A 24,598-nucleotide genomic window follows, 5' to 3' on the forward strand; every position below is an offset into this window, starting at 1 on the left:
CAGCGCGAAATCGGCGAGCGCATCGGCGTGGGCTGGCCGATCGCTCGTCGCTAGCCGATCCGCTGGCCGATCGGCTAGCCGCCATTGCAGAGGCCCGATCGGCTAGCGATCGGCCAGCGGTGTTTTCCGATTTTTTTTTTTTTTTTAAAACCTATATAAACACGATTTTCGTTTCATTTTCATTTGCACCACTTGTTTTAACGAGTTTTCTCTCTCTCTAACTTTCTGTACAAGAGCATTATCGAGCGATGGATCACAACAACGAGTCCAGCCCAGCGACGAGTGGATCTCAGACTCCCACGGTACCTGTGGGATCTGGATGGGGGCAGATGGGCCCGGGGTTTAACATCCCTTGGAATCAGATGATGGGGATGATGGCTGGTGCGCCGGGGGGTATGCCTGGTGGGATGCCGGGGGGTATGCCGTGGGGGATGACGGGCGGGCAGGGGAGCGGCGGGCAGTCAGCGCCCGGGTGGGGGGGTATGCCCCAGATGCAGCAGCAGATGATGCTGCAGCAGATGATGGGGATGATGTGGCAGGGCGGGGGGCAGGGGGGGTGCAGCAGGGTATGTATCCCGGGATGCAGGGGAGATTGCAGGGGCAGGGGTCACCGGGAGGGGACCCGGTATATCGGCCCTCTCTTGATTTTTTGACGGCTTCGTCTCACACTTCGACCCCAGCGGAGACGCAGTTCACTGGCGATGACCTTCTGTCGTTGCATGATATGGGGATCGATCTCGATGATCCGGATACTCCCGTTCCGGCGAGGCGGGCTGCGCCGAAGAAGAAGACGCGGGGGAAGGCGAAGGCGGTCGGCGAGTCATCGCAGCCCGCTGTTGACCACACCCCGACCCGGAGGAAGTGGACGGAGGATGAGTACGTCGGGGTGGCCAGGGGGTGGTTGGAGGTGTGCGACGACCCGCTGGTTGCGAACAACCAGCGGGTCGTCAACATGTGGGCGAAGATCAGAGCTGCCTATAGGAGGCACTGCCCGCAGGGGAAGGACTTCAGCAACGAGGAGGTCCGGAAGGGGTGGGAGCGCACCAGGGCCGCGGTGGGCCGTTTTGCGAACTTGTACGCCAACGCCCTCCGTCAGCTCAAGAGTGGGCAGAACGAGGAGGACGCCCGGAGGATAGCCGCGAGTCAGTTCCCCGTGGAGGGGAAGTATAAGGAGTTCACCTTCTGGGAGTGCTTCTTGTTGCTGAAGGACTCCGAGAAGTTCCGGGCGGGGTGCGACGCTGGGTGGCCGAAGAAGCAGCGACTGAACTATAGCGGCGACTACAGCGGCAGCAGCGGCGGATCCCACGACCTCCCCCCGGATGTCGAGGAGTTTCCGTCTCCTCCTTCATTTACAGGTCGCGCCCGCCCGATTGGACAGAAGCGGGCGCAGCGAGCTGCGAGGGGCGGATCCCCCCTATCGCCCCGCGAGGTCCAGTCCTCCGCCCTCCCACCCGCCCCACTCGAGTACACTCTCCATTCGCGTAACCATACGCGGGATCAGATGTACAAGGTCGTACAAGAGTGGAGGGCCGCCACAGACCCCACGGAGAAGATGTTTCTTCAGGAGATGCTCGAGAGCATGCGTGCCGATTTAGCCGCCGCGAGGGCACGGCTTACGGGTTCCGACGTGGGCTCAGATACCGCGGGTGGCGGCAGCGGCAGCGGGGGCGGCGACGGCGACGGAGACGGCGACGAGGAGTAGAGAGCGGCGGGGCCCGTGTGTTGAAGCCCTTTTTTTTAGAAAAGAATCATGTATTTTTTTTTAAAAAATATTTGTACTTTTTTTTTAATGGAATGGATTATTTTTCCCGTATATGTGTCGTAAATTTAATTCCGTATTTTAGTAATTTTAATTCCGTAAATGTAGTATATTTTGAATTATTTTTATTGCGGCTGGCCTATGGCTGGCCTAAATCTGATGTGGCAGGTGGTTTTTTGAGTGTTGCTGACGTGGCAGGGGAGAGAATGGCTGGCCTATGGCTGGCCTATGGCTGGCCTATTACCCATTGCGGATGCTCTAAATAGACACAGAATTTACGTGGTTCACCAACGTCGTGTTGGCTACGTCCACGGGCAAAAACAGAGAACAAATTGTATTATGACTGCAGTTTTCAGATACAGATTATGTGCTCTACTCCCATATATATAGGCACACATTAGACAGATTGGGCCTAGGAAACATAATCCTATCCCAATTAGGAAACCTAATCCTATACAAATTCAAGGCATACTAACAAATCTCCACATTGACTTGAATTCTCCCTTGCAGACGCATCATCATAGCACCAGACGAACAAACTTCTCCATTCTTGCCTCAGATTTGCCCTCCACGGGCAACTAACAGCTCATGACATTAAGCAAGTCCAAACAATGTTGGAACTTGCTCTGCGGGACTGACTTGGTGAACATATCAGCAGGATTATCAGCAGTACCTACTTTCTTCACCTCAATTCTCTTCTCATATCTTAGAAAATGATACCTCACATCAATATGCTTAGTCCTTTCATGATGGACTTGATCCTTGGCTAAACAAATAGCGCTCTGACTGTCACAGAACACAACAGCTTGATCTTGATGTAAACCAAGATCACCAACTAGCCCTTGCAACCATAGTCCCTCTTTAGCAGCTTCTGACAATGCCATATACTCTGCTTCCGTAGAAGACAAAGTAACTGCAGCCTGCAAAGTTGCTTTCCAACTAACAACAGAACCACTAAGAGTGAAAACATAACCGGTCATAGATCTTCTACTATCGACATCTCCAGCGTAGTTAGCATTAGAATAACCAGTCACTAAACAGTGAGTATCACCTCCATAAATGAGACCAACATCAGACTTACCTCTCAAGTAACGAAAAATCCTCTTCACAGCCTGCCGGTGCTCATTTCCAGGATTTCCCATAAACCTGCTAACAACGCTGACAGCATGCGCTATATCTGGCCTAGTACAGACCATGGCGTACATCAAACTCCCTACTGCATTAGAGTACGAGACTCGAGACATGTACTCCTCCTCAACTTCGGAGTTCGGTGCAAGATCAGATGACAAATGAATGTTTGTGGCACTTGGAGTATCAATAGCTTTAGATGCAGACATGCCAAATCTTGACAAAATTTTCTCAATGTAGCTCTTCTGTGACAGAGAAAGGTTTTTCTTTTCTCTCTCTCTAGAAATCTCCATGCCCAGAATTTTCTTCGCAACACCCAAATCCTTCATATCAAACTCAGCACTAAGCTGAGCTTTCAACTTCTGTACTTCAGACTTCGACTTCGCAGCTATGAGCATATCATCCACATATAGAACAAGATAGACCATAGAACCATCGTCAGCTTTGTTGTGATAGACACAACAATCATACGGACTCCTGCTGAATCCCAGCTTGATCATGTAACTGTCAAACCTCTTATACCACTGCCTCGGAGACTGCTTTAGTCCATACAAGGACTTCTTCAACTTGCACACATAATCCTCCTTGCCCGGAACCACAAATCCCTCTGGCTGAGTCATGTAGATATCCTCCTCAAGCAATCCGTGTAGGAAAGTCGTCTTCACATCTAGGTGCTCAAGCTCCAAATCATAATGTGCAACTATCGCAAGTAACACTCTGATGGAAGTGTGTCTGACCACTGGTGAGAATATCTCATTATAGTCAACCCCCTCCTTTTGCGTGAACCCTCTTGCAACTAGACGAGCCTTGTATCTAATGCCCTCATCTGGTGTAGTGCCTTCCTTCTTCTTGAAAATCCATTTGCAAGTAACAATCTTTCTCCCCTTAGGCCGTGGAACCAATTCCCAAGCAGGTTCTTCAAAAGTGATTCTATCTCTTCTTGCATTGCAGCGAGCCACTTGGCACGCTCACTACCTGAAACAACTTCCTTGTAGGTAGGTGGTTCATCTGCCGAAGGCTCATCTTCGACCTCATTGGCAACCTGCAATGCATATGCCATCATATCCTCAAAACCATACCTCAACGGAGGCTTCACATTTGTCCTCCTAGCTCTGTCAATAGCAATGCTTCTCTGACGAGCTTGTGGATGAACATCCGAACTAGAAGTATCGGCGGCTTCAGCAGTAGTGTGTTGATCTTCTCCACCTTGGAGTTGTGATTCACTCACATCGTGAGTGACTTGCAGCTCCACCTGTTCATCAACACCATCCAAATCCTCTGTAGCAATAGACTTCACAGTAGAGTTAAGCATAGAATTTTCATCAAATACCACATTCCGACTGAGAATAATTCTACCCTCTGAAGATGACCAAATTCTATACCCCTTAACTCCATCTCCATAACCAACAAATAATCCCTTCTTAGCTCTTGGCTCCAATTTACCTTCACTCACATGATAGTAAACAGTACTCCCAAAAACTCTCAACATAGAATAATCTGCAGGTGAATCAGACCATACCTCGTACGGTGTCTTGCAGTCAATGCCAGTGTGAGGTCCACGGTTGATCAGATAACAAGCCGTGTTTACTGCCTCTGCCCAAAACTTCCTAGTCAAACCGGCTTGGAAGAGCATGCATCTTGCTCTCTCCAACAACGTCTGATTCATGCGTTCTGCCACACCATTCTGTTGTGGTGTATGTCTAACGGTGTGATGGCGAACGATCCCTTCACTCCTACAAAACTCATCGAACTCAGACGAACAAAATTCCAGACCGTTATCTGTTCTCAATCGCTTGATCTTCTTCCCAGTCTAGTTTTCAATTAGAGTCTTCCACTCTTTGAACTTCTTGAATGCCTCATCTTTATGCTTCATCATAAACACCCAAGTCATTCTCGAGTAGTCATCAATCATCGACACAAAATACTTGTGTCCTCCAATAGACTCAACACGTGAGGGACCCCAACAATCCATATGAATGTAGTCAAGTGTCCCCTTCGTTCGATGAACACCTTTCTTTGGAAACTTGCTGCGATGAAGCTTCCCCAACACACAGTGTTCGCAGAAATCAAGTTTCTGCACCTTATGGCCCAGAAGAAAATCACGATTCGACATGATTCTCATGCCACGTTCTCCCATATGACCGAGCCTCATATGCCACAGCTTGGTCATATCCTTGGTTGCAACCTCGGATGATGCAATATCAGCAGAATTTGCTACGATGGAACCTCTCAGAACATACAAGGTACCCCGTTTCAAAGCTGTCAGAACCACCTTCGAACCTTTCAAAATACGCATTACTCCACCTTCACCTTTGAAACTGAACCCCTTACTATCAAATGTACTCAGGGATATCAGATTCTTCGTCATCTGTGGAACATGCCTAACATCGTTCAAGGTGCAGAAGACCCCATCATGAGTCCTAATCCTGATTGAGCCGATGCCAACCACCTTGCAGACAGCACTGTTGGCCATGGTAACATTGCCTCCATCTATCTGCTCATAAGTGTTGAAATACTCCCTGTGAGGACAGAGATGATATGGCGCTCCAGAATCCAAAATCCACACATCATTACAGTGTGGCTGTTCATCCGCAACCAAGGCCAATTCTTCTTCCGAATTTGTGTCATCAGCTTCTGCCACAGTCGCAGAACCGTTAGCATCTTCCTTCTTGCCCAATTTCTTCTTTATCCTTGGACAATCAGCCTTCCAATGCCCTGGTTCTTTACAATATCTGCAGATGTCATCTGGCTTAGGGCCTTTAGGACCTTTTGAACCTTTTGAGTTATGCTTCTTCTATCCAAATTTCTTCTGTCCTTTACCCGTAACAGATAATCCCGAGGGCAGATCTTCTGTGGCTGAACTCGTTGCCTGTTGACGATCCTCTCTGATGTGGAGAGCAGATCGAACATCCTCCAACGAAAGAGTTTCCTTTCCAGTCATAAAAGACTCAACAAAATTTTCGTAAGATTCAGGCAGAGACACAAGCAAAATTAAAGCAGCATCCTCGTCTTCTACTTTAACTTCAACATTACGCAAATCTAGCAAAATTTTATTCAAATTTTCCAGATGATCCCGAAGGGGCGTACCTTCCTGCATGCGTAACCGAAACAACCGTTGCTTCAAGAGCAACTTGTTGGTTAGAGACTTCGTCATGTATAGACTCTCCAACTTCGCCCAAAGAGCAGCAGCCGTCTCCTGATCCGCAACCTCAATGATAACATCGCCAGACAGGCTCAATATGATGGTCGAGTGGGCCTTTTTGTCTAGGGTTGTCCACTCCTTATCATCCTCCGTAGCCTTCTTTGTTTTGAGCGGCTCCCACAAACCTTGCTGCTTCAGCAGAGATCGCATCTTGATCTGCCATAAACCAAAACTATTTCTCCCGGTGAATTTGTCAACCTTCACGTTCAGAGCAAACATCTCGATTTACCGGACAAAACCTTCGCAGCGGAATTCAAAACCCTAGTTCGAAAACCAAGGCTCTAGATACCAGTTTGTTATGACAAATAGGGCAATTGTGAATCGAGAAACAAAAGAACATAAATAGACACAGAATTTACGTGGTTCACCAACGTTGTGTTGGCTACGTCCACGGGCAAAAACGGAGAACAAATTGTATTATGACTGCAGCTTCAGATACAGATTATGTGCTCTACTCCCATATATATAGGCACACATTAGACAGATTGGGCCTAGGAAACATAATCCTATCCCAATTAGAAAACCTAATCCTATACAAATTCAAGGCATACTAACATGTCAAATATAAAACGTTTAGTTACCAAATGTAAATTCCCTCTCTTAATTTTGACTTTGTGAAAGAAAAGATAAAGATAAATAGGAAATATTTTTCCATTTACCAACTTTATAAACTTGCTATATATCTTATAAAATTCAACAAAAACTTGATAACGTAGTAAATTCTCGACCATTCTTTTTAATATCTTTATATATAAATTCATGTATTTTCTACAAATTATGGGTAATAATTCTGAAAAATTGTCGGTCATACAGCTTATATTGTATACCTACCTCATGTATCTGACTTTTCTTCCAAAATACTAAAATGGTGAGGTAATTTGCAAACCATGACTCACAGTTGTTAACTACTTATAAGTTATAACTAATCATTTTTTAACATTATTTTCATTTAAAATAAATCATTGACAATCAAATAACTCCACTATTGTTATTGTTAATATTGTGTGATCATATTTTGATAATAATATAAATGAGTACCTTTTTTTTTATTAGTTTTGAAAACAAATCAGAAGCACATTAGTACACTGTTTTAAAATAATCCACATAAGAAGTACTGCTAATATGACATGGAAATATAGACCCTTGATTCTATTTTTTTTTTTTGCTCGATAAATTTAATGTTGTCCCACCAACTTTAATTAATTTCAAGGCAGTAGAATAATGAGGTTCGTATTCCATCCCATTGCACGTTAAATGATAGATATAGTCTGCCAAAAGATTCTTAGAGCATGTGCATCGGTGCTCTTAGCTAAGAGTACGCGCCGTGCTGACGGTGCAACCAACATCCTGCTTGCCGTTGTACTCTTGCCAACGGCATGGACCTACTCTTAGCTAAGAGTACTGCCGTGCCGACGGCAAGAGCACGAGCAGCCGATGTGGCATGCTCTGATTGACCGTTGATTTATCATTTTTTTTGTTTTTTAATTCGAAAAAATTTGAAAATTTCAGATTTAATAAAAAAAATATTTTCCCACTTCCCAATAAAATATATCCATTTTTTCCACACTTTTAATTTATTTTTTTCATTATTTTTATTCCAAAAGTCACACTTTCATCTATAAATACTTTCATTTCAACACAAAAAATTACATTATACCAAACAACTCTCTCAACCTCGCTTTTTAGGATTTTAATTATATAATTTTTTAATTTTTAGGATTTTAGTTATGTAATTTTTAATTTTTTAATAATTTATAATAGTATTTCGGGTATTGTTAATGCATTTTAATATTGTGGAAATGTTTTTAGTAATTGGAGTATTTAAATTGAGTAATAGAATGGTGGGACCCTTGTGCATGCTCTTGTGGAAGAGCAGAGAGTAAAAAATGAATAAAAGTGGGTTCAGACCCACATCCATGCTCTTTTGTAAGAGCATGGATGTGGATGCTCTTATTCTCTCCGTCCCGGAATAGGAGTCCTATTTAGTTATGGTGCGGGTTTTAAGAATTATAAAGATAATGGATTGAATAAGTTAGTGAATTGGGTCCCACTTATATACATATTAGTTTTATAATTAAATGTGAAAGGAATAAGTTGATGGAATATGAGTCCTACTTACTATTTATGATAAAAATGAAATATGACTCTTATTATGGGACACAGACCGAAATAACAAAACATGATTCTTATTATGGGACGGAGGGAGTATTTCTTAAATCTCTAATTTCTCCCAATACCCTTAATAATAATAATAATAATAATAATAATAATAATAATAATAATAACTACAAAAATTGTCCCTTATAATTAGTTACTACTCTCCCCGTCCACAAAAAATAGATCACTTTTGCCATTTTGGGACGTCCACAAAAAATAGATCACTTTCTAGAAAAGGAAAGTTTATCTCTCATACTTTTCCCACTTTTTCTTCCCTCTCTCATACTTCACTCACTTTTTTCTCCCTATCTCTTATTTTACCTACTTTTTTTCCTCCTCTCTCTTACTTTACCAATTCTACATTAAAACCCGTGCCGAACAACAATATATCTATTGTTTGTGGACGGAGGGAGTATTTTGATTTCTTGATGATTTCGAAGGATTTGTTTGGGATCTCCTGTGCATTGGATGCTTTAGTTAATTTATTGTTCTTATTTGTTGGATTTTTAGCTCACCGATTTCTATAGCTTGAACGTGTTTTAATTTGTTTAGTAATCCCTTTCTGACTTTTAAGATAGATAATAATATGGAGAAAAAGCATTTTCTACATTAAAATTCGTATCACATACAAGTTTGTTAATTTTTTAGGACGAATGAAGTATGAAGTACGAAGTATCAGTTTTCCAAAACGAGTAAGAAAAAAAATGTCACATCGAAGAAAATATCTATCAAAAATGATAATGTAATGAATAAGCTCACTTTATCATCACTAAGATTTGTTTCCTCATTAATATTTTCTTATAATGAAGTATGACCGGAATTAGATTGATTAATATTGTATATATATAGAATTGCTTTCTCTCATTGTCAACTGTGTGGTCAAATATTGTATAGAGAATTTAGGCTCCCTAGACCTAAATACACTCGTATGGAACTAGGTAAATAATTTATGTATTCGTTTTATTTATTCATAACTATCTATGTTAATTTTTCTAACACAGCCTCACACAAGGACGAGGGGAAAAAAAAGCTCATTATTTCTTTCAGTTTAAGATTCCCAAAAGATTACTCCCAACACGTATAATGTTGTATTAAATGATCATATTGTTTCACGTTTGTCTCCTATCTACCAAACTAGCAATCCCAAATGAACACATGGCCTTCTTTTTAACTATAAATAGCCTCACATGCAATGGACCCATATATCAATCACACAAATTAATTCTTGGCACACATCTCATATATACATCCCTTAAAAATAGTGAGGTCAACTCAACCAAAATAACAATGGTTTCCGAATTGAACTTGTCCAAGAATGTGTGCGTGATCGGAGCCGGACCGGCTGGTCTAGTCGCAGCCCGGGAGCTGAGGAGGGAGGGCCATGAAGTGGTGGTCATTGAACAAAAGCATGATGTTGGAGGGCAATGGCTCTATGACTCTAAAGTGGAGGAAGAAAACCCTCTAGGCCGAACCCGGTTCTTGAAGGTCCACAGCAGCGTTTACGCCTCGTTGAGGCTGATCTCGCCTCGTGAAATCATGGGGTTCACTGATTTTCCATTTCGAGGCAAGAAGGGTAGGGACATGAGGAGGTTTCCTGGCCATAAAGAGCTTCTTCTCTACTTGCAAGATTTCTGTGACTCCTTCGGGTTGAGGGAGCATATCCGGTTCAATACTCAGGTTGAGAATGTGGAGATGCTTGACTTCCCTGTTCTTGACAAGGAGCATTTGAAGTGGGTGGTGAAAAGCAAGGCAGAGAACGAGAAGGAGGTGGAGGAAGTCTATGACGCGGTGGTTGTAGCCACCGGGCATTACTCCCACCCTCGGTTGCCTTCAATCAAAGGTATAATATACATTTCATTATTCAAGATATATCTTATCAGAACTTTTCTTAAAGTCTATTCACAAAACTATATTAGTTTGCAAATACATTAATATCAATTCGTTGATTCATGAATATCAATTCCCGACTCAATATCCATTGATATTTGATCTTGGAATATGTTTAGGAATGGATGCATGGAAGAGAAAACAGATGCATAGCCACATTTACAGAGTTCCACATCCATTCAAGAATGAGGTAATATGATATTTAATGTTTTACTATACTAGTATTTAGTAAAGACAAGATATAGTAATAATTTGCAAGGAAATTTTTAACTGACAATTATTGGTAGACATGCATACCTAACTAAATCCCATCAGTTTTATTGATGAAGGGTTGATTACTTTGTTCTCAAACATACTAACTAACTTTTTGTTGTGATTATTCTACTCTTTACAGGTAGTTGTGGTTGTTGGGAGTTCTTTGAGTGGACAAGACATCTCAATGGAGCTTGTCAATGTGGCAAAGGAGATCTACCTAAGTTCTAAATCCCCTGATGTTTCTCAAGGCCTATCAAAAGTCATTGCTAAACATGATAATCTAAACCTCAAACCACAGGTTTGTTAATTCAACATTTTAAGCAAAAACATTTCATAGTTGATTTCCTTTTAATAGCTTTTTCATGGATGCAGATAGAGTCCCTACACGAGGACGGGAAGGTCCTATTCCGTGATGGCTCGTGGATCATAGCCGACACCATCATATACTGTACCGGGTAAACCGTCACTTTATACCATGACCATGCTTAGTTCAAACTATACTTTATGTGACCATATCTTGAAGCATACACTAGCTCATGGATGGCAAGAGCTAATGAGTACAAGTGGGGATTGTGTAGGTACTCATATTCATTCCCATTTCTTGATACTAAAGGAATAGTGAGGATAGATGATGACAGAGTGGGACCCCTCTATGAGCATACCTTCCCTCCTTCACTAGCACCTTCTCTATCTTTTATTGGCATCCCAAGAAAGGTAAATGTATTCCATGTACAACCACACTAGTATGTTCTAACTCATGTTTTGCAAAATTTGGTTTTATTTATTTATTATTTTTATGGTTAATGTGTAGATCATAGGGTTTCCTTTCTTTGAATCCCAAGCAATATGGATTGCTCAACTCTTGTCTGGAAAACGGAGTTTGCCATCGTGGGAAGCTATGATGCAATCGATCGAGGAGTTTTATGACTCGAGGGAGGCTGCTGGCATCCCAAAGCACTATACACATGACATTGCAGAGTTTGAGGTATAAAAAGACTAAGCTGATATAGTTCATTTTCATGAATGGAATTCACCTTATTGAACAATGTGCTGCTACTTTCCATTTGTTTTCAGTACTGTGACAAATACGCGGACTACACTGGTTTTCCGCATTTGGAGGAGTGGAGGAAGGTGCTTTGCTTGTCTGCGATTGTGAATGCTGAAACGAACTTGGAGACGTATCGCGAATCGTATGAACAAGATGAGGAGATGCTTCAAGTTGCTTATACCAGCACACATTTTACTCAACATGGACCTCAAGATTCTACCTAATTAGAAACTGGATGGATCTATTTATTGAATTTTCAACAACACAATTATGTGTTGCACTAGTACTATAAGAATTCAACATCATAGATTGCCAAAATAAAACAAGTATTTTCATGTTGAGAAAACCAAGCAATTTTGTCAAAATATGTTTTAGTGTGATTTGGTAAGGAAATATTGATGTTTATTTGTCAAATCTATTGTAATAACAGCATGATGCAAAAATGGTGAAATTTCCCCTTTCTAACAATGTGTGTTAATTACAAGAAAGAATAATAACAGAGAGAGCCTATACATCAATCCTAGTTGAACAAAATCAAATAAAATCAGAAACATGTTCAAAATCCTTTTGTGTGCAAGTAATTCTAAACAACATGGCCAACACCTCCTTCATGTTAGGCCTAGCTTGAGGCGTCTCAGCCGTGCACCATAGCCCGACCCGGAGCAACTCACCCATCTTGTCAGCTCCATCAGCTAGACCCGACACGAGCAGAGCCACCGGCAGAGGCCTCTGGCCGTCCCCCATGACCCGCTTGGCCCACTCGACCAGGCACTCCTCACCACCATCCACGGCCCGCCTCCCCGTGGCCAGCTCCATCACCAGCACACCAAAGCTATACACATCCCCTTTTGTCGTCGCCTGCCACGTCTGCCCATACTCTGGCGCGACATACCCCACGGTCCCTGCCACCATGGTGCTGACATGGCTGTCTCCCACGTCCACCACCCGTGCCAGACCAAAGTCAGTCACCCGGGCCTTTCCATCCTTGTCGAGCAGCACATTGCTCGCCTTGACATCCCTATGCACGATGCTCGGGTAGCACTCGTGGTGCAGGAACACTAGCGCCCGTGCCACGTCCACCGCGACATCCAGACGCCTCCGCCAGTTGAGGCCTATTCGGTCGGTGATGCGATCCTCTAAGGTGCCCCCTTCCATGTACTCGTAGACAAGCAGCTTCTCCGAACCGTTGAGGCACCAACCGTAGAGTGTGACTAGGTTCGGATGAGGCCAACCTAGTCCATTACCACTCAACAACTCCATCTCAGTTCTGAACTCCCTCTCCCCCTCCACACCTTCCGACTGCAGCTTCTTCACTGCCACCTCCCGACCGTCGGGCAGCACACCTCTGTACACCGTGCCCGACCCTCCCCTGCCGATGATTCGCTCATCCGAGAAGCTTCTAGTAGCCCTCAAGATATCCGAATGCGTGAAGGCCGTTTTGTCCAAGCGAATGACCTTGATCGTGTTCGACCCCCATGGCGATGACGAGCTCGAGCCTGACCCGAACTCGACTCCCTTCGACTCATTCAAGAGATACCCTCTCGAGTCAATAGGGCTCTTAATAAGGAGACACACAATCAGTGTCATTATCCCACAAACTGAGGCAGCAAGAACCAAAGCCAACACCACTAAAAACACACCTATTCCCCTAGGCTCATTCTTCCTCCCTCCCCTGTTCCTCCACGGTGGCGCCCCATTCGTCTCATTGGTGATGAATGGAGGCAGCCGGAGGAGAGGGTCCCCGACGAACGACCACTTATCAAACGTCGCCAGCTGTCCAACGGCCGGAACAGAGCCGGATATATATTGATTATAAGAAATGTTGAACTTGGTGAGATCACTTAAATTGTTCAAGCTGCTCGGAAACTGGCCGGAGAAGTTGTTGTGCGACAAATCAAGATTCTGTAGGCACTTGAGGTTGCCTATCTCCGGCGGTATCTCGCCGGAGAAGTTGTTTCGCGTGACGTTCAGCACCATCAACGGTATCCTCTCCAGCCCCGGTGGCAGCTCGCCGCTGAACCGGTTTAGGCCAAAGTGCAACATACTGAAATTCAGCATGTTCCCAATTTCTTCGGGGATTTCGCCGGATAACTGATTGCCGCTGAGCTGGATGTAGCCGGAAATCTGCATCGTCCGGATGTTGGTGTTAGAAATTTAGGCTTCCACATGACTAATTTAATGTGTATGACTATCTTTCAGCAGCCAACCAAAGGGATCTATTAAATACTCCCTTTGTCCTATAAAAGTTGAGTCGTATTCCTTTTTAATCCGTCCCAACAAAGTTAAGTAATTTCCTTTTTTAACAAAAGACAAAACATCTAATCTCTCTTATTTTATTCCATTATTTACTTTACTCTCTCTTATCTTTCCTTCTTTTTTCATCTCTCCTATTTATTTAATATAAATTCTTAATCTCCGTGCCCAAAAATTTTGTCTCAACTTTTATGGGACGGATGGAGTATTAAAGTTTGGGAAATAGGTGTAGATATCATATGAGATTTTCTATTTGACGAGGGACCGAATAGAAAATATAGGGGTTTATATTTAATATATATATATATATATATATATATATATATAGAGTCCTATTATCCACAAATCCACTCTTAAAGACCGAACCACCGAACCCTACCAAATTAGGGCTTTTAGATCTAGTTTTTTATGGATAAGATACAAAAATTTATAAATTATTTTTGCCTTCATCACGAGCCTATTTTAATTCATCTGAAGGTAAATAAGTCATACTAACATGTTACGAAGATTTAACTTTGTTTCAGAATATATTACTTCATTCTAGTAGGTTTTTACTTCATTCCAGTACGTAAATGTGGTTTCGCCGTCGCGTGTCGTTCTTTCTCTCTACAATATCTATCACCAACGCCATGGCACTAATATGGTTTAATAAACACATGGAATAATGTAATAAATTGTTGGAATGAAGTATGTGTAGAAGCATTTGAAGTACAGAATGAAGTAATAAACCTATATAATGAAGTAAAATGGGCTTGTAATGAAGCTGAAAAAATTTTCACAGCAGCACATCTCATCAAAAAAACTAGATCTAATGGCTCAGATTTGGTCTCTAGTTCGGTCTTTAAAATTGGTTCGACATTGATCACAACTCTCTCTCTCTCTCTCTATATATATATATATAAGTTTGTGTTAAAATGACAACACCTCTTAAAGTAACACCATACCACCAATCCTAGCCAATCATTTGTACACATGGACGAATAATCAGCTGCCATGTGACAATCATAAAAATTATTCAAGGGTAAATTTTCGCGGACTGCAATATCCAATACGCTAGACTGCAATTTTTCCCGCCTGCAATATCCAATACGCTGGACTGCAATCTATAGATTGCAGTCTAGTGTATTAGATATTGCAGTCTAGCGTTTATAATATTGCAGTCTGGCGTGATGTCACAGTGTCTTTAGTGTTGTCATTTTAACGTACCCCTATATATATATATATATATAAGCTAGGGTTATGGTCCAGACGTCAGAAGAACATTCGATATCTCTATATTCTCTCGGCATACTAAGAATGTCTGTAATCGTTTGGAAGATCCATAGCCGTTGTAAAACAATTTCACCTTTCTATTCTAGAATCCATAGCCACTGCAAAGCAATTCCACCTTTTTATTCTAGATGGATCAATGTACGCTTCCGCTCTACTATTTGTGCCCTTCTCCATTGTTCTCGGTTAATCATTATAAAGAGCTTTATGTAATTGTTCATTCAATTATTACAACAAGTGGTATCAGAGCCACTCTATTGATGACTCTATGAGAATTCGGAAAAGGAGAATTAGAGTTTTGATTTTATGAATAATATATGCAAGAGTGTTGGCGGCGTGTATAATATGCCTAATTAAGTTCATGAATTTATGTTTTAATTTCTTAATTATGCGCGCCGATTTATGTTAATGAATTGAGATTCATGTGAAATCTATTGGATTATATTAGAAATCGTTGAGAAGAAATTCAAGGTTTTCTTTTGCGATGCCGAGAATTGAGAATTCAAATAAGGTGTAGAATTCATTGTGATTTTGCTTCCGACAATTTCCTTATGTTAATGAATTCATACTATATGGTAAAGAATTATGCACATTTATCAAGATTGAATGATTGCCTTTGTTATATGATCATTTGCATAGTTACGTCTTTGGCTTAGTAATTGATTTCAACTCAAGCACACGCATACGGTAAGTCGAATTTTGTGTGAATAGAAAATTTTGGATCTGAATTGAGAATACAGTTTCGCTTGTGTTCGTTTATGCATTGATTCTGTTTCAAATTAGAATGTCGCAAACTGTATTCTTACTTGGCGATTAAGGTTTTCTCTATTGCATGTCACTACAAGGTAAAAGAGCTCTAAGGACGGAGCGGATCAGCTAATGCATATTATACAACATTTGCTAAGACACCAATTAAAACATGACACGTGTATGCTATTTAAGAAGAAAAAATATTAAAATTCAACTCAAATCTTTTCTATCTTCAACCAATATCTTGAGATTATCTCCCTGTGCTTTTTTTACTTGAAGGATGCCGAGGAAACCAAGTTCTTCTTCACGCCATCTGGTTAAAAATACTCATTTATTTTCTCTCTCTCACACACACAGCCTTCTCTTTCTGAGGGAGAAGATTATAAATAGAAGTTGAATAGAATGAAATCAGTTATTTGAAAACGTTGAGTTTTGTAAGGTGACTGCAGATCTGGGAAATCTATCAAGAGTTCATTTCTTTTGATCCTTAAAATAAGTTAATTTATTGATAATCAAAAAGCCGGAAGACAAATCTTTGAACCACGTTATACAAAATATATTCCACAATACAGAAGAAGAGAGAGAGGGTGATAAAACGCAAAGAAGAGAAATAAAGATTGGGTGAAGAAATGAAAATTTGAAAGAAATAAAATGGCAACCCAAAGTAAAGGCTAAAGCAGAAAAAGAATTCAACCAGATGAGAGATGCGCCGGAGAATGAAGGATTACGATCAAATAAAATACTAGTAACTGTTATTTTTTCTTCTTAAATAGCATGCACGTGTCATGTTTTAATTGGTGTCTTAGCAAATGTTGTATAATATGCATTAGCTGATCCGCTCCGCTCTACGGATGCTTTTTTGCTTAAGTAAGGATGCTTTGTTGTGTTCTTAAATACATCACCGACGCTTTAAAAAGTGACCTTATCGGGGACTAAAAACTCCATGGTCCATCTATACCAAGTTGGCATAGTGAGTTGTTGTACTTCACCATTAACTCATTGACAAATGGACGCCCACATGCTACATCAAATGAATATCAATTCAATAAATCTATTTGCACAAAATAGACATGTATTATTATACTATTAAATTGGAAAATATCATCATAAAATAGACGTGCAATATAATTATAATATATATGTATATTGACCTATTAATGTAAGTGCTTAATAATTTAAACAAAAAGTAATCATATTACATTATTTTTCATGCCAAGAAAAAAAAATTATATTAACTCTTTGATAGTAGTCTTTTCGGTAATCATCAAGTTATTCTATTTAAAATAATAATATTTTTCAGTTTGATTTTTTATTTTCTTATTTTAAAAATTTCATGAAAGTTTTTACATGATAATAAGAAAATATTGAAAATTATAATTGTTCTTAACATACTAACAAATGATAAGTTATAGTCATAATTTTTATTTGTGTAAAATTTTTGTTTATACTATATAAATACAAAACAAAAAAAGGTCTTATTCATAAAATTTCAAAATAGTACTATGGGTTAATATGAGTATAATTTTTTTTAAGCATGAAAAGTAATGTAATACAGCGTGATTAAACTTTTATGTGTGAAATATTAAGTATTACATTAAAAGGTCAATATGTATAACACGCCTTTTCTAATATTTTGTGATGATAATTTCCATATTTAATAGGAGTAATATAATCTCACTTTCTATAATTAATAAATGTCTATTTTGTGCAATTATTTTTATTGAATTGGTGTTTAATTGATGTGGCATATGTACCATTTTTATTTCCATTTGTCAATGAGTTATTGGTGAGGTACACCAATTCACAATGCCAACTTGGTATGGATGTACTATGGAATTTTTACTCCTTACGGGGAGCGTGCCAAATCCAATTTAGGACGCTTTTAGCTAGCACCGGTGATTTAATTTTTGGGACGCTTTTAATATGCGTCTCAAATATATTTGGGACGCTTTTATTTGTATTAAGAGACACTTTTAAATAGTGTACACTAAAAAAACCCGGAAATCAGTGACGAAAATATCCGTTAGTAAAATCCACCAGGTAGAGATTAATGACAAATTCCTGATAGAATTGCGCCGTTGTAAAAGTTTGATAGTAAACCTCAAATTTTGTTACTGACGAAAAAATCCGTCGCTAATATTAATCCATATTTTAAAAAAAATCTCAAATTTTATTTTCTAATTTATAAATTTATTGATCAATAATTAAGAAAACATTCACTTATACAATATGCGATTAAGATCAAATACTATTCACCCCCGCAATAAATAAATTACAGCTTCAAAAACAGTAAATCGAGATTGGAAGGACATTAGGAGCTTCTTTGATTGATAAAATCTCTACCTTCTCTCTTCAATACTTCCAATTATCATTGAGCAAAGCTTGTGCATAAATCTGAAATCAGATATCCATCCACACAAACCTCAATGATCATATATTTAATTTATCTAAGCTCAACTATCTATGAAGATGAGCACTAACCTTGCTCCATGGGCTCTGCGCACCCCGAGTTGGCCACATATATTATCTGGTTGCAATTGTAGACATTCCTAACCATGGTTCAATGAGAGCAACATCAAAAATTGGGAACAAATGTAGAGCATCAAAAACAAGAAAAGTTACCTCTTTCAAGAGAATATCCATAATAGATGAACCATATTTTTAACCACAAACTTGCATTCTTGATTTACCACTCTAGATACTTCTATGGCATGGTTGATCATGGCTATTTCTACAACAAATGATCCATTAACATAAATCTACTAACATCTTTAAATAGGCTTAGCCAAACACCTTACTAGTCTAATTACTAAAGAATAGCAAATATCGTTGGACTGGCTATAAGAGAAGTCCCAGAATCCAGAAACGATGAACATCCTTAGGTACAATAGTCTACAAAATGCATACAACAGGTATCTCACATTTTTTATCAAATCTATAAAAAGTGGTGAAAAATGTGGTGTGACATTCCACTACTCTGTTTACCACCGATGAGAACATCACCCATATCAAACTGCAAAATATCCCATCCACAAATTCAGAAATCAGCCAAAACAATCCTCAATTTATACATGTAACTTTCAAGATTAGCTATATGTGATGTATATGCGCTATAATTTACCTCTTCGGCCATGGACAGAAACATCTAACTTGAGGTCATCTGCTTACACAATTATTGTGCAATTTTAGATTGCCTACACAAATATTGAGAAACATCAGCAAAACATCTTGTGAGTAACCATGTTTCATACTCCCTCCGTTCCTTCATAGTTGAGTCATTTTTCCATTTTGGAAAGTTCCCTCATAGTTGAGTCATTTCTATATATGGTAACCTTTTTCTCTTTCTTACTTTACTCTCTCTTACTTTATTCTCTCTACTTTATTCACTTTTTACTTAATTCTTTCTACCTTTTTCCCTCTCTTACATTTTTATCTATTTAAATAACACACTCAACATCCATTTCTTAAACTCCGTGCCGAAAAGTTTCGCCTCAACTATGAGGGAACGGAGGGAGTACATTAATAAGAATATGCATAAGTGAGCGGATTAGAACTTATGGATGTACCTGCAATGTCCTAAAAAAGAGAGAGATTCAAGAAAAAATTTTATGCATATAAATTTATAACAAGGGATTTCATGAAGATAAATGATGAACCTTATAAATGTGAAAAGTAAGAAAAGAGTTATTCATGAATTTTACAATGATCTCAATCGACATTCCATGAATGAAATTCTTAAACAAAGTGGTTTCTTAACATGCCTCTGCACTGTAGTTGAGGACAACAAATTTCAAATTGTTCAATAGTGACTGAGAAATCAACATGAATCCAATTTCACTAGTCAATAACTCAATTCTCAAAAATCGAACGATAATCAAAAGGTACTATTCGAAAGTTCTCAAATGTAGCTCTTGAAATGGTATATTTCCCAAGCAAGAGTTGTTAATGAGTTAAAACCTAATTTGTCAAAAGTATCCAAAGAGTAATTTGAAAGAAATACACATACAAAAGCTTGAAACGACAATTACATAGGGTTATTTAGTTATCGAGGTACCATAAATATCATACATAAGTATTTCTTACTAATTTCACAAATTTAATGGAATGATGGATTCGGAAATAATAATATACTAATAGAGTAGAGAATACAAGAAACAGGAGTACCTTCTTAGCTAAAGTTTTTGTGTTCATTTGAAGGGATTAGGCTATGCAATTGGAAAAGATTGAATGAACATAAACAAAACAACAAAATGAAATAAAATTGGCTTACTAAATAAATATCCGAGGGAGGTCCAGGAGGCGGAGCTCCTAGTTCCATACTATGCACCATGAAATTCTGAAACCAGCAACCGATCAAAATGACGTAACAAAATCGATATAATATATAAATATGCACGACTAGGTATATTATATAACTATTCATTTACAAATTCACATACCTTGTAATTTGTATTTATGCTATGCCTTTGCAATAATCATTTCTTCTTGATTCAGCTGCTAAATACAACTGATTCTTTAAAATTTTCAGATCCTGAAATTTCCCTAAAAGAAATCAGAGTTAGCAAACAAAATGCCACAAAGTTGTGCTTTTACTATTACATACATAAACAGAAACCTTTAAGCTTTCTGCAAACTATTCTGCATGAAGCTTTCTTCTCATTGGTAGATTTTGCTATTACATACAGAAACAGAAATAAATAGGAAATACCTTCAAGCTTCCTGCAAACTACTCTGCATGAAGATTTCAAAAAAACAAGTTATAAGATACTATAAATTAATACTATGAAATCATATAAACTCTGTGAGAAACAGATAATACCATTATTTGGATTTCAAAGCATATTACATCCATTTAAATCAACAAAACTGAAAAAAGGTAGTCAAAGCAATATAGTAGTGTATCATATTCAAACTATCATGCATTGAATCTTCACCATAACTTTCGACAACCAAATAGCCCAATTATGATTAATCATGTTTATCAAAACTAAAATCTAGGTATTAACAAGTTTCCACCAAAGCAATGCTTCTAACAAAATATAAATACATATTCGTGAGAATCTGTCGAAGAAATCTCAGTAAAACATTTAAAAAAATTAAAATGTGCAGATCTGTAAATAAATTCATAAATCTTAAAGTATAGATTTGCAGATTTCTACTTTAACTAGCGAAAATCTGAAAAGTCACTCACTTTGCAATCTTAATTTCCTCTAAGATTGAAATGTTGCATGCATGAATTTATCATGAATGCAACGAGCGCGACCTTGCGTGGGTGAGGGAGCGTATTATCTTACATAAGCAATAAAGATGAGGTGGAGTAATAAGGCACATGAAGGCACATGGTGTTATCCCAATCAGCTTGCTTAGGTGGAGGGTGACGTGGAGAAATGCAAAACGCATAAGGAGTGAAGGGTATTTATAGAAGAGGCCACCACCTTTATCGGCATGTTGAGAGTGTGATTGCGCATGAGCATTGGGTCGTGGATCCATCGCATCTATCTCAATTTCCTTATCGTGTTCTTAGATTTCCCCTTGTTTTTGCTATCGTTGTTGATTGTTGTTGCTTGTTACCAGAATTCTCAATTAATATAGTTCCTCTTCGTTACTATTATCCATTTTTCTTGCGTAATTGTTATTGTTGTCGTTGGGATTACGTGATATCGATCAAAATCGGGAAGTCTCGAGCTAAGATCGTATCAAGTGGTATCAGAGCCCTAGATTCCGGGTGGGTTCGGTGATGCGGGGGTTAGAAATGGAGAAGAAGATGGTAGACATGATTGAAGAACGGATGAGTGAAATGATGGATCAATTCGCGGTGAAACAAGGGGAGAAAGTAGAGGCGATGATTCAGGCTAGCGTAGAGAAGATGACACAAGCGATCACTGCAATTAGCTTGCAGAATCACCATAATGCGTTGAAATCAAAGGGGGAAGGATCTGGTAGTGGTGCGACTGTGATTCATGGAAATACTGTGAATTCCAATGAGGAACAGGATCAGTGGGATCGATCCACACGCTACGAATTTCCCAAATTTGATGGCGTTGGGTTTGAAGGATGGGTAATGCATGCGGAGTACTTTTTCGAAGTAGCAAGGGTACCAGAGAGGAAGCGGGTGAAGGTAGCGGCGATCCACCTTGAGGGGAAGGCGATGCAATGGCATAAGGGGTTTGCAGGCTTACATGGTGATGTAGCAAATGTTGACTGGGGATATTATATCTCGGCATTATCCGCTCGCTTTGGTGAGCATGCTTTTGAAGATCCGCTGGCCGATTTGAGAAACCTGAAACAAGTGGGCACCCTACAACAATACATGGATGAGTTCGATGAATTGTATCCACGAGCAGAGATTAAGGAAGGTCAGGCGCTCAGTTTTTTCTTGTCTGGGTTGGTGGATGAGCTACAAATGCCAGTTCGTATGTTCAAGCCAAAAAATCTGGCAGATGCTTATTCCTTAGCTAAACTCCAAGAGCTCACGGTGAAGGCCTTAGGAGGGAAAGCCAGAGGAACACAGAGTGGAGGATCATCATCTGGGAGTCACTACTCGAACACTAAGCCATTGGTTGTGACAGCAAAAGCTTTAAACAACAAGGTGCAATGGGAAGTTGGAGTAACGGGGGTAACAGAGAGAGAAATCGTATGGGAGTCAGAGCAAGTACCAATCTCTCACCGAAGGAAATAGAGGAAAAGAAAGCGAGGAAGGAGTGTTTTTGGTGTACAGAGAAGTTCACTCCGAACCACCATTGTGCTAGGAGGAAATCATTTGTAATTCAAATGCTGGAACAAATAATGCAAGAGGAGGAGGAGAAGGAGCATCCGGATGAAAAGGGTGGTGAAGAGGAGGATGATGGCATTGATCTACAGCTTTCTCTACATGCAGTATGGGGAAGAGAGGGCTCTCAGATCATGAGAGTAAGGGGAGTATGTCCGAAAAGACCTCTGAGGATACTGATTGACACTGGAAGCACACATAACTTCTTAAGTACCAAGGTAGCTGGGAAGATTAAATGTGAATTGGTGGAGGTGACTCCTCGAGCTGTAGAGGTGGCAAATGGACAAGTCTTGCAATGCACTCACAAATGCAGTGAACTGGAGTGGGAAATGCAGGGGTACTTATTTCACTCGGAGGCCCACATCATCACACTGGAGTCTTATGATTTAATTCTTGGGGGGCAGTGGTTATCTACATTGGGGAAAATTAGGTGGAATTTTGATAAGCTGAGCATGAAGTTTGTGTTAGAAGGAGTGGAGGTGGCTTTACAGGGAGAAACGTGGTCTTCAAAAAATGAGCAGTTACATGCTTTACACGTTTTAAATCCTCAAGAAGATGATATAGTTGATAGCAAACTGAGCTTGCTCATACCAACTGTGGAAGGAATTTTTGGTGGCTGTTGTGAGCTGAAAATGGAGGAGAGTTGGAAGGAATTAGATCAGATCTTAATGGAGTTTGAGGAATTATTTAAGGAGCCAAAAGGCCTTCCACCACAAAGGGAACAAGATCACAGAATAACACTCAAGGAAGGGTTGATGCAGTGAATATTCGGCCTTACAAATATGCTGCTAAAAGTACCTTATAGAGACCATGGTGAAAGAGATGTTAGATTCTGGAGTGATAAGGCATAGCAGTAGCCCTTTTGCAAGTCCTATTGTGTTGGTCAGAAAGAAGGATTCATCTTGGAGACTCTGTGTTGATTACAGATCACTCAATGCCATGACTATTAAGGATAAATATCCCATTCCGGTTATTGAGGAGCTACTTGATGAGTTAGGGGGAGCTCAGTGGTTTTCTAAGATTGATTTGCGTTCTGGATATTGGCAGGTAAGGATGGCAACTGAGGATATTCCTAAAACAGCTTTTAAAACACATGAGGGGCATTATGAATTCCTAGTCATGCCCTTTGGATTGACTAATGCACCGGCTACCTTTCAAAATCTCATGAATATGGTGTTCAGAGAATTCCTAAGGAAATTTGTCTTGGTCTTCTTTGATGACATATTAATTTACAGTAGCTGTAAGAAGGAGCATGAGCAACACCTATACATGGTTTTTACTGTAATGAGGCAACACCAGTTGGTAGCTAAGCGGTCGAAATGCACATTTGGCTGTAATAAGGTGGAGTATCTAAGCCACATAATATCTCAAGAGGGTGTATCTACTGATGGGGGAAAGGTGGAGGCAGTGAAGAGTTGGCCTCGGCCTAAATCTATCAAGCATGTGCGTAGCTTCTTGGGCCTCACTGGATATTATAGAAGGTTTGTCCAAAACTATGGTGTGATAGCACGACCCTTAGTTAACATTATTAGAGGTGAAGGATTCAAGTGGTCTGAAGAGGCTCAGTCAGCCTTTGAGCAACTAAAATTGGCTATGATCTCTGCTCCTGTGTTAGCACTCCCTAACTTTGCTAAAGATTTTGTAGTAGAAACGGATGCTTCCGGGGTTGGTATAGGAGCTGTTTTGATGCAAGAGGGGCACCCGATAGCATATATCAGTAAAGCTTTATCAGTAAAATATCAATCACTTTCAGTGTATGAGAAGGAGCTTCTTGCTATCTTGTTGGCTGTTAAAAAGTGGTATCACTATCTCCAATGTAAGAAGTTTGTTATTCTCACTGATCATCAAAGTCTAAAGTATTTGTTGGAGCAGAAACTCACCACACCAACACAACAAGCATGGATGACAAAATTAATGCACTTTGGCTATGAAATAAGGTATAAAAAGGGGATTGATAATTCTGCAGCTGATGCTCTTTCTCGAGTACCTGAGCCTATGGTGTATGCACTTGCCTCTTATATTATTCCCTTGGAGCTCATTACAAAAATTAAGGCATCTTGGCCTAAGGATTCTCAAGTGCAGAAGCTGATTAATGATAAACAGCAAGACCCTGCCTCTCAT

The 24,598-nt window shown here is 39.9% G+C and overlaps 1 protein-coding gene and 1 pseudogene across 1 annotated transcript; one reads left to right on the forward strand and one right to left on the reverse strand.

The window, feature by feature from the left end:
• The first annotated feature begins 9,441 nt into the window (after nt 1-9,441).
• On the forward strand, nt 9,442-11,786 carry LOC125201134 (flavin-containing monooxygenase FMO GS-OX-like 9). The gene is made up of 7 exons (XM_089066129.1): nt 9,442-10,086; nt 10,253-10,323; nt 10,528-10,686; nt 10,761-10,843; nt 10,967-11,102; nt 11,200-11,373; nt 11,463-11,786. Exons 1-7 carry the CDS (start codon nt 9,534-9,536, stop codon nt 11,658-11,660), a joined length of 1,374 nt encoding a protein of 457 aa, XP_088922255.1. The 5' UTR covers nt 9,442-9,533; the 3' UTR covers nt 11,661-11,786.
• An 85-nt stretch (nt 11,787-11,871) lies between these two features.
• Nucleotides 11,872-13,566, reverse strand: LOC148932264 (putative LRR receptor-like serine/threonine-protein kinase At1g74360 pseudogene; annotated as a pseudogene).
• Between the last annotated feature and the right edge of the window lie 11,032 nt (nt 13,567-24,598).

Source organism: Salvia hispanica, chromosome 2 (genome assembly GCF_029641045.1).
Source record: "Salvia hispanica isolate PSC_SH4W2 chromosome 2, Shi_PSC_v1, whole genome shotgun sequence".
NCBI classification, from domain to species: Eukaryota; Viridiplantae; Streptophyta; class Magnoliopsida; order Lamiales; family Lamiaceae; genus Salvia; species Salvia hispanica.

Bases quoted from the DNA above. Each gene is read 5' to 3' on its own strand.
- LOC125201134 (XM_089066129.1), top strand. From the start codon at position 9,534: ATGGTTTCCGAATTGAACTTGTCCAAGAATGTGTGCGTGATCGGAGCC. The intron at 10,087-10,252 runs GTATAATATACA...GAATATGTTTAG, and splicing joins TCGGTTGCCTTCAATCAAAG to GAATGGATGCATGGAAGAGA. The intron at 11,374-11,462 runs GTATAAAAAGAC...ATTTGTTTTCAG, and splicing joins ATGACATTGCAGAGTTTGAG to TACTGTGACAAATACGCGGA.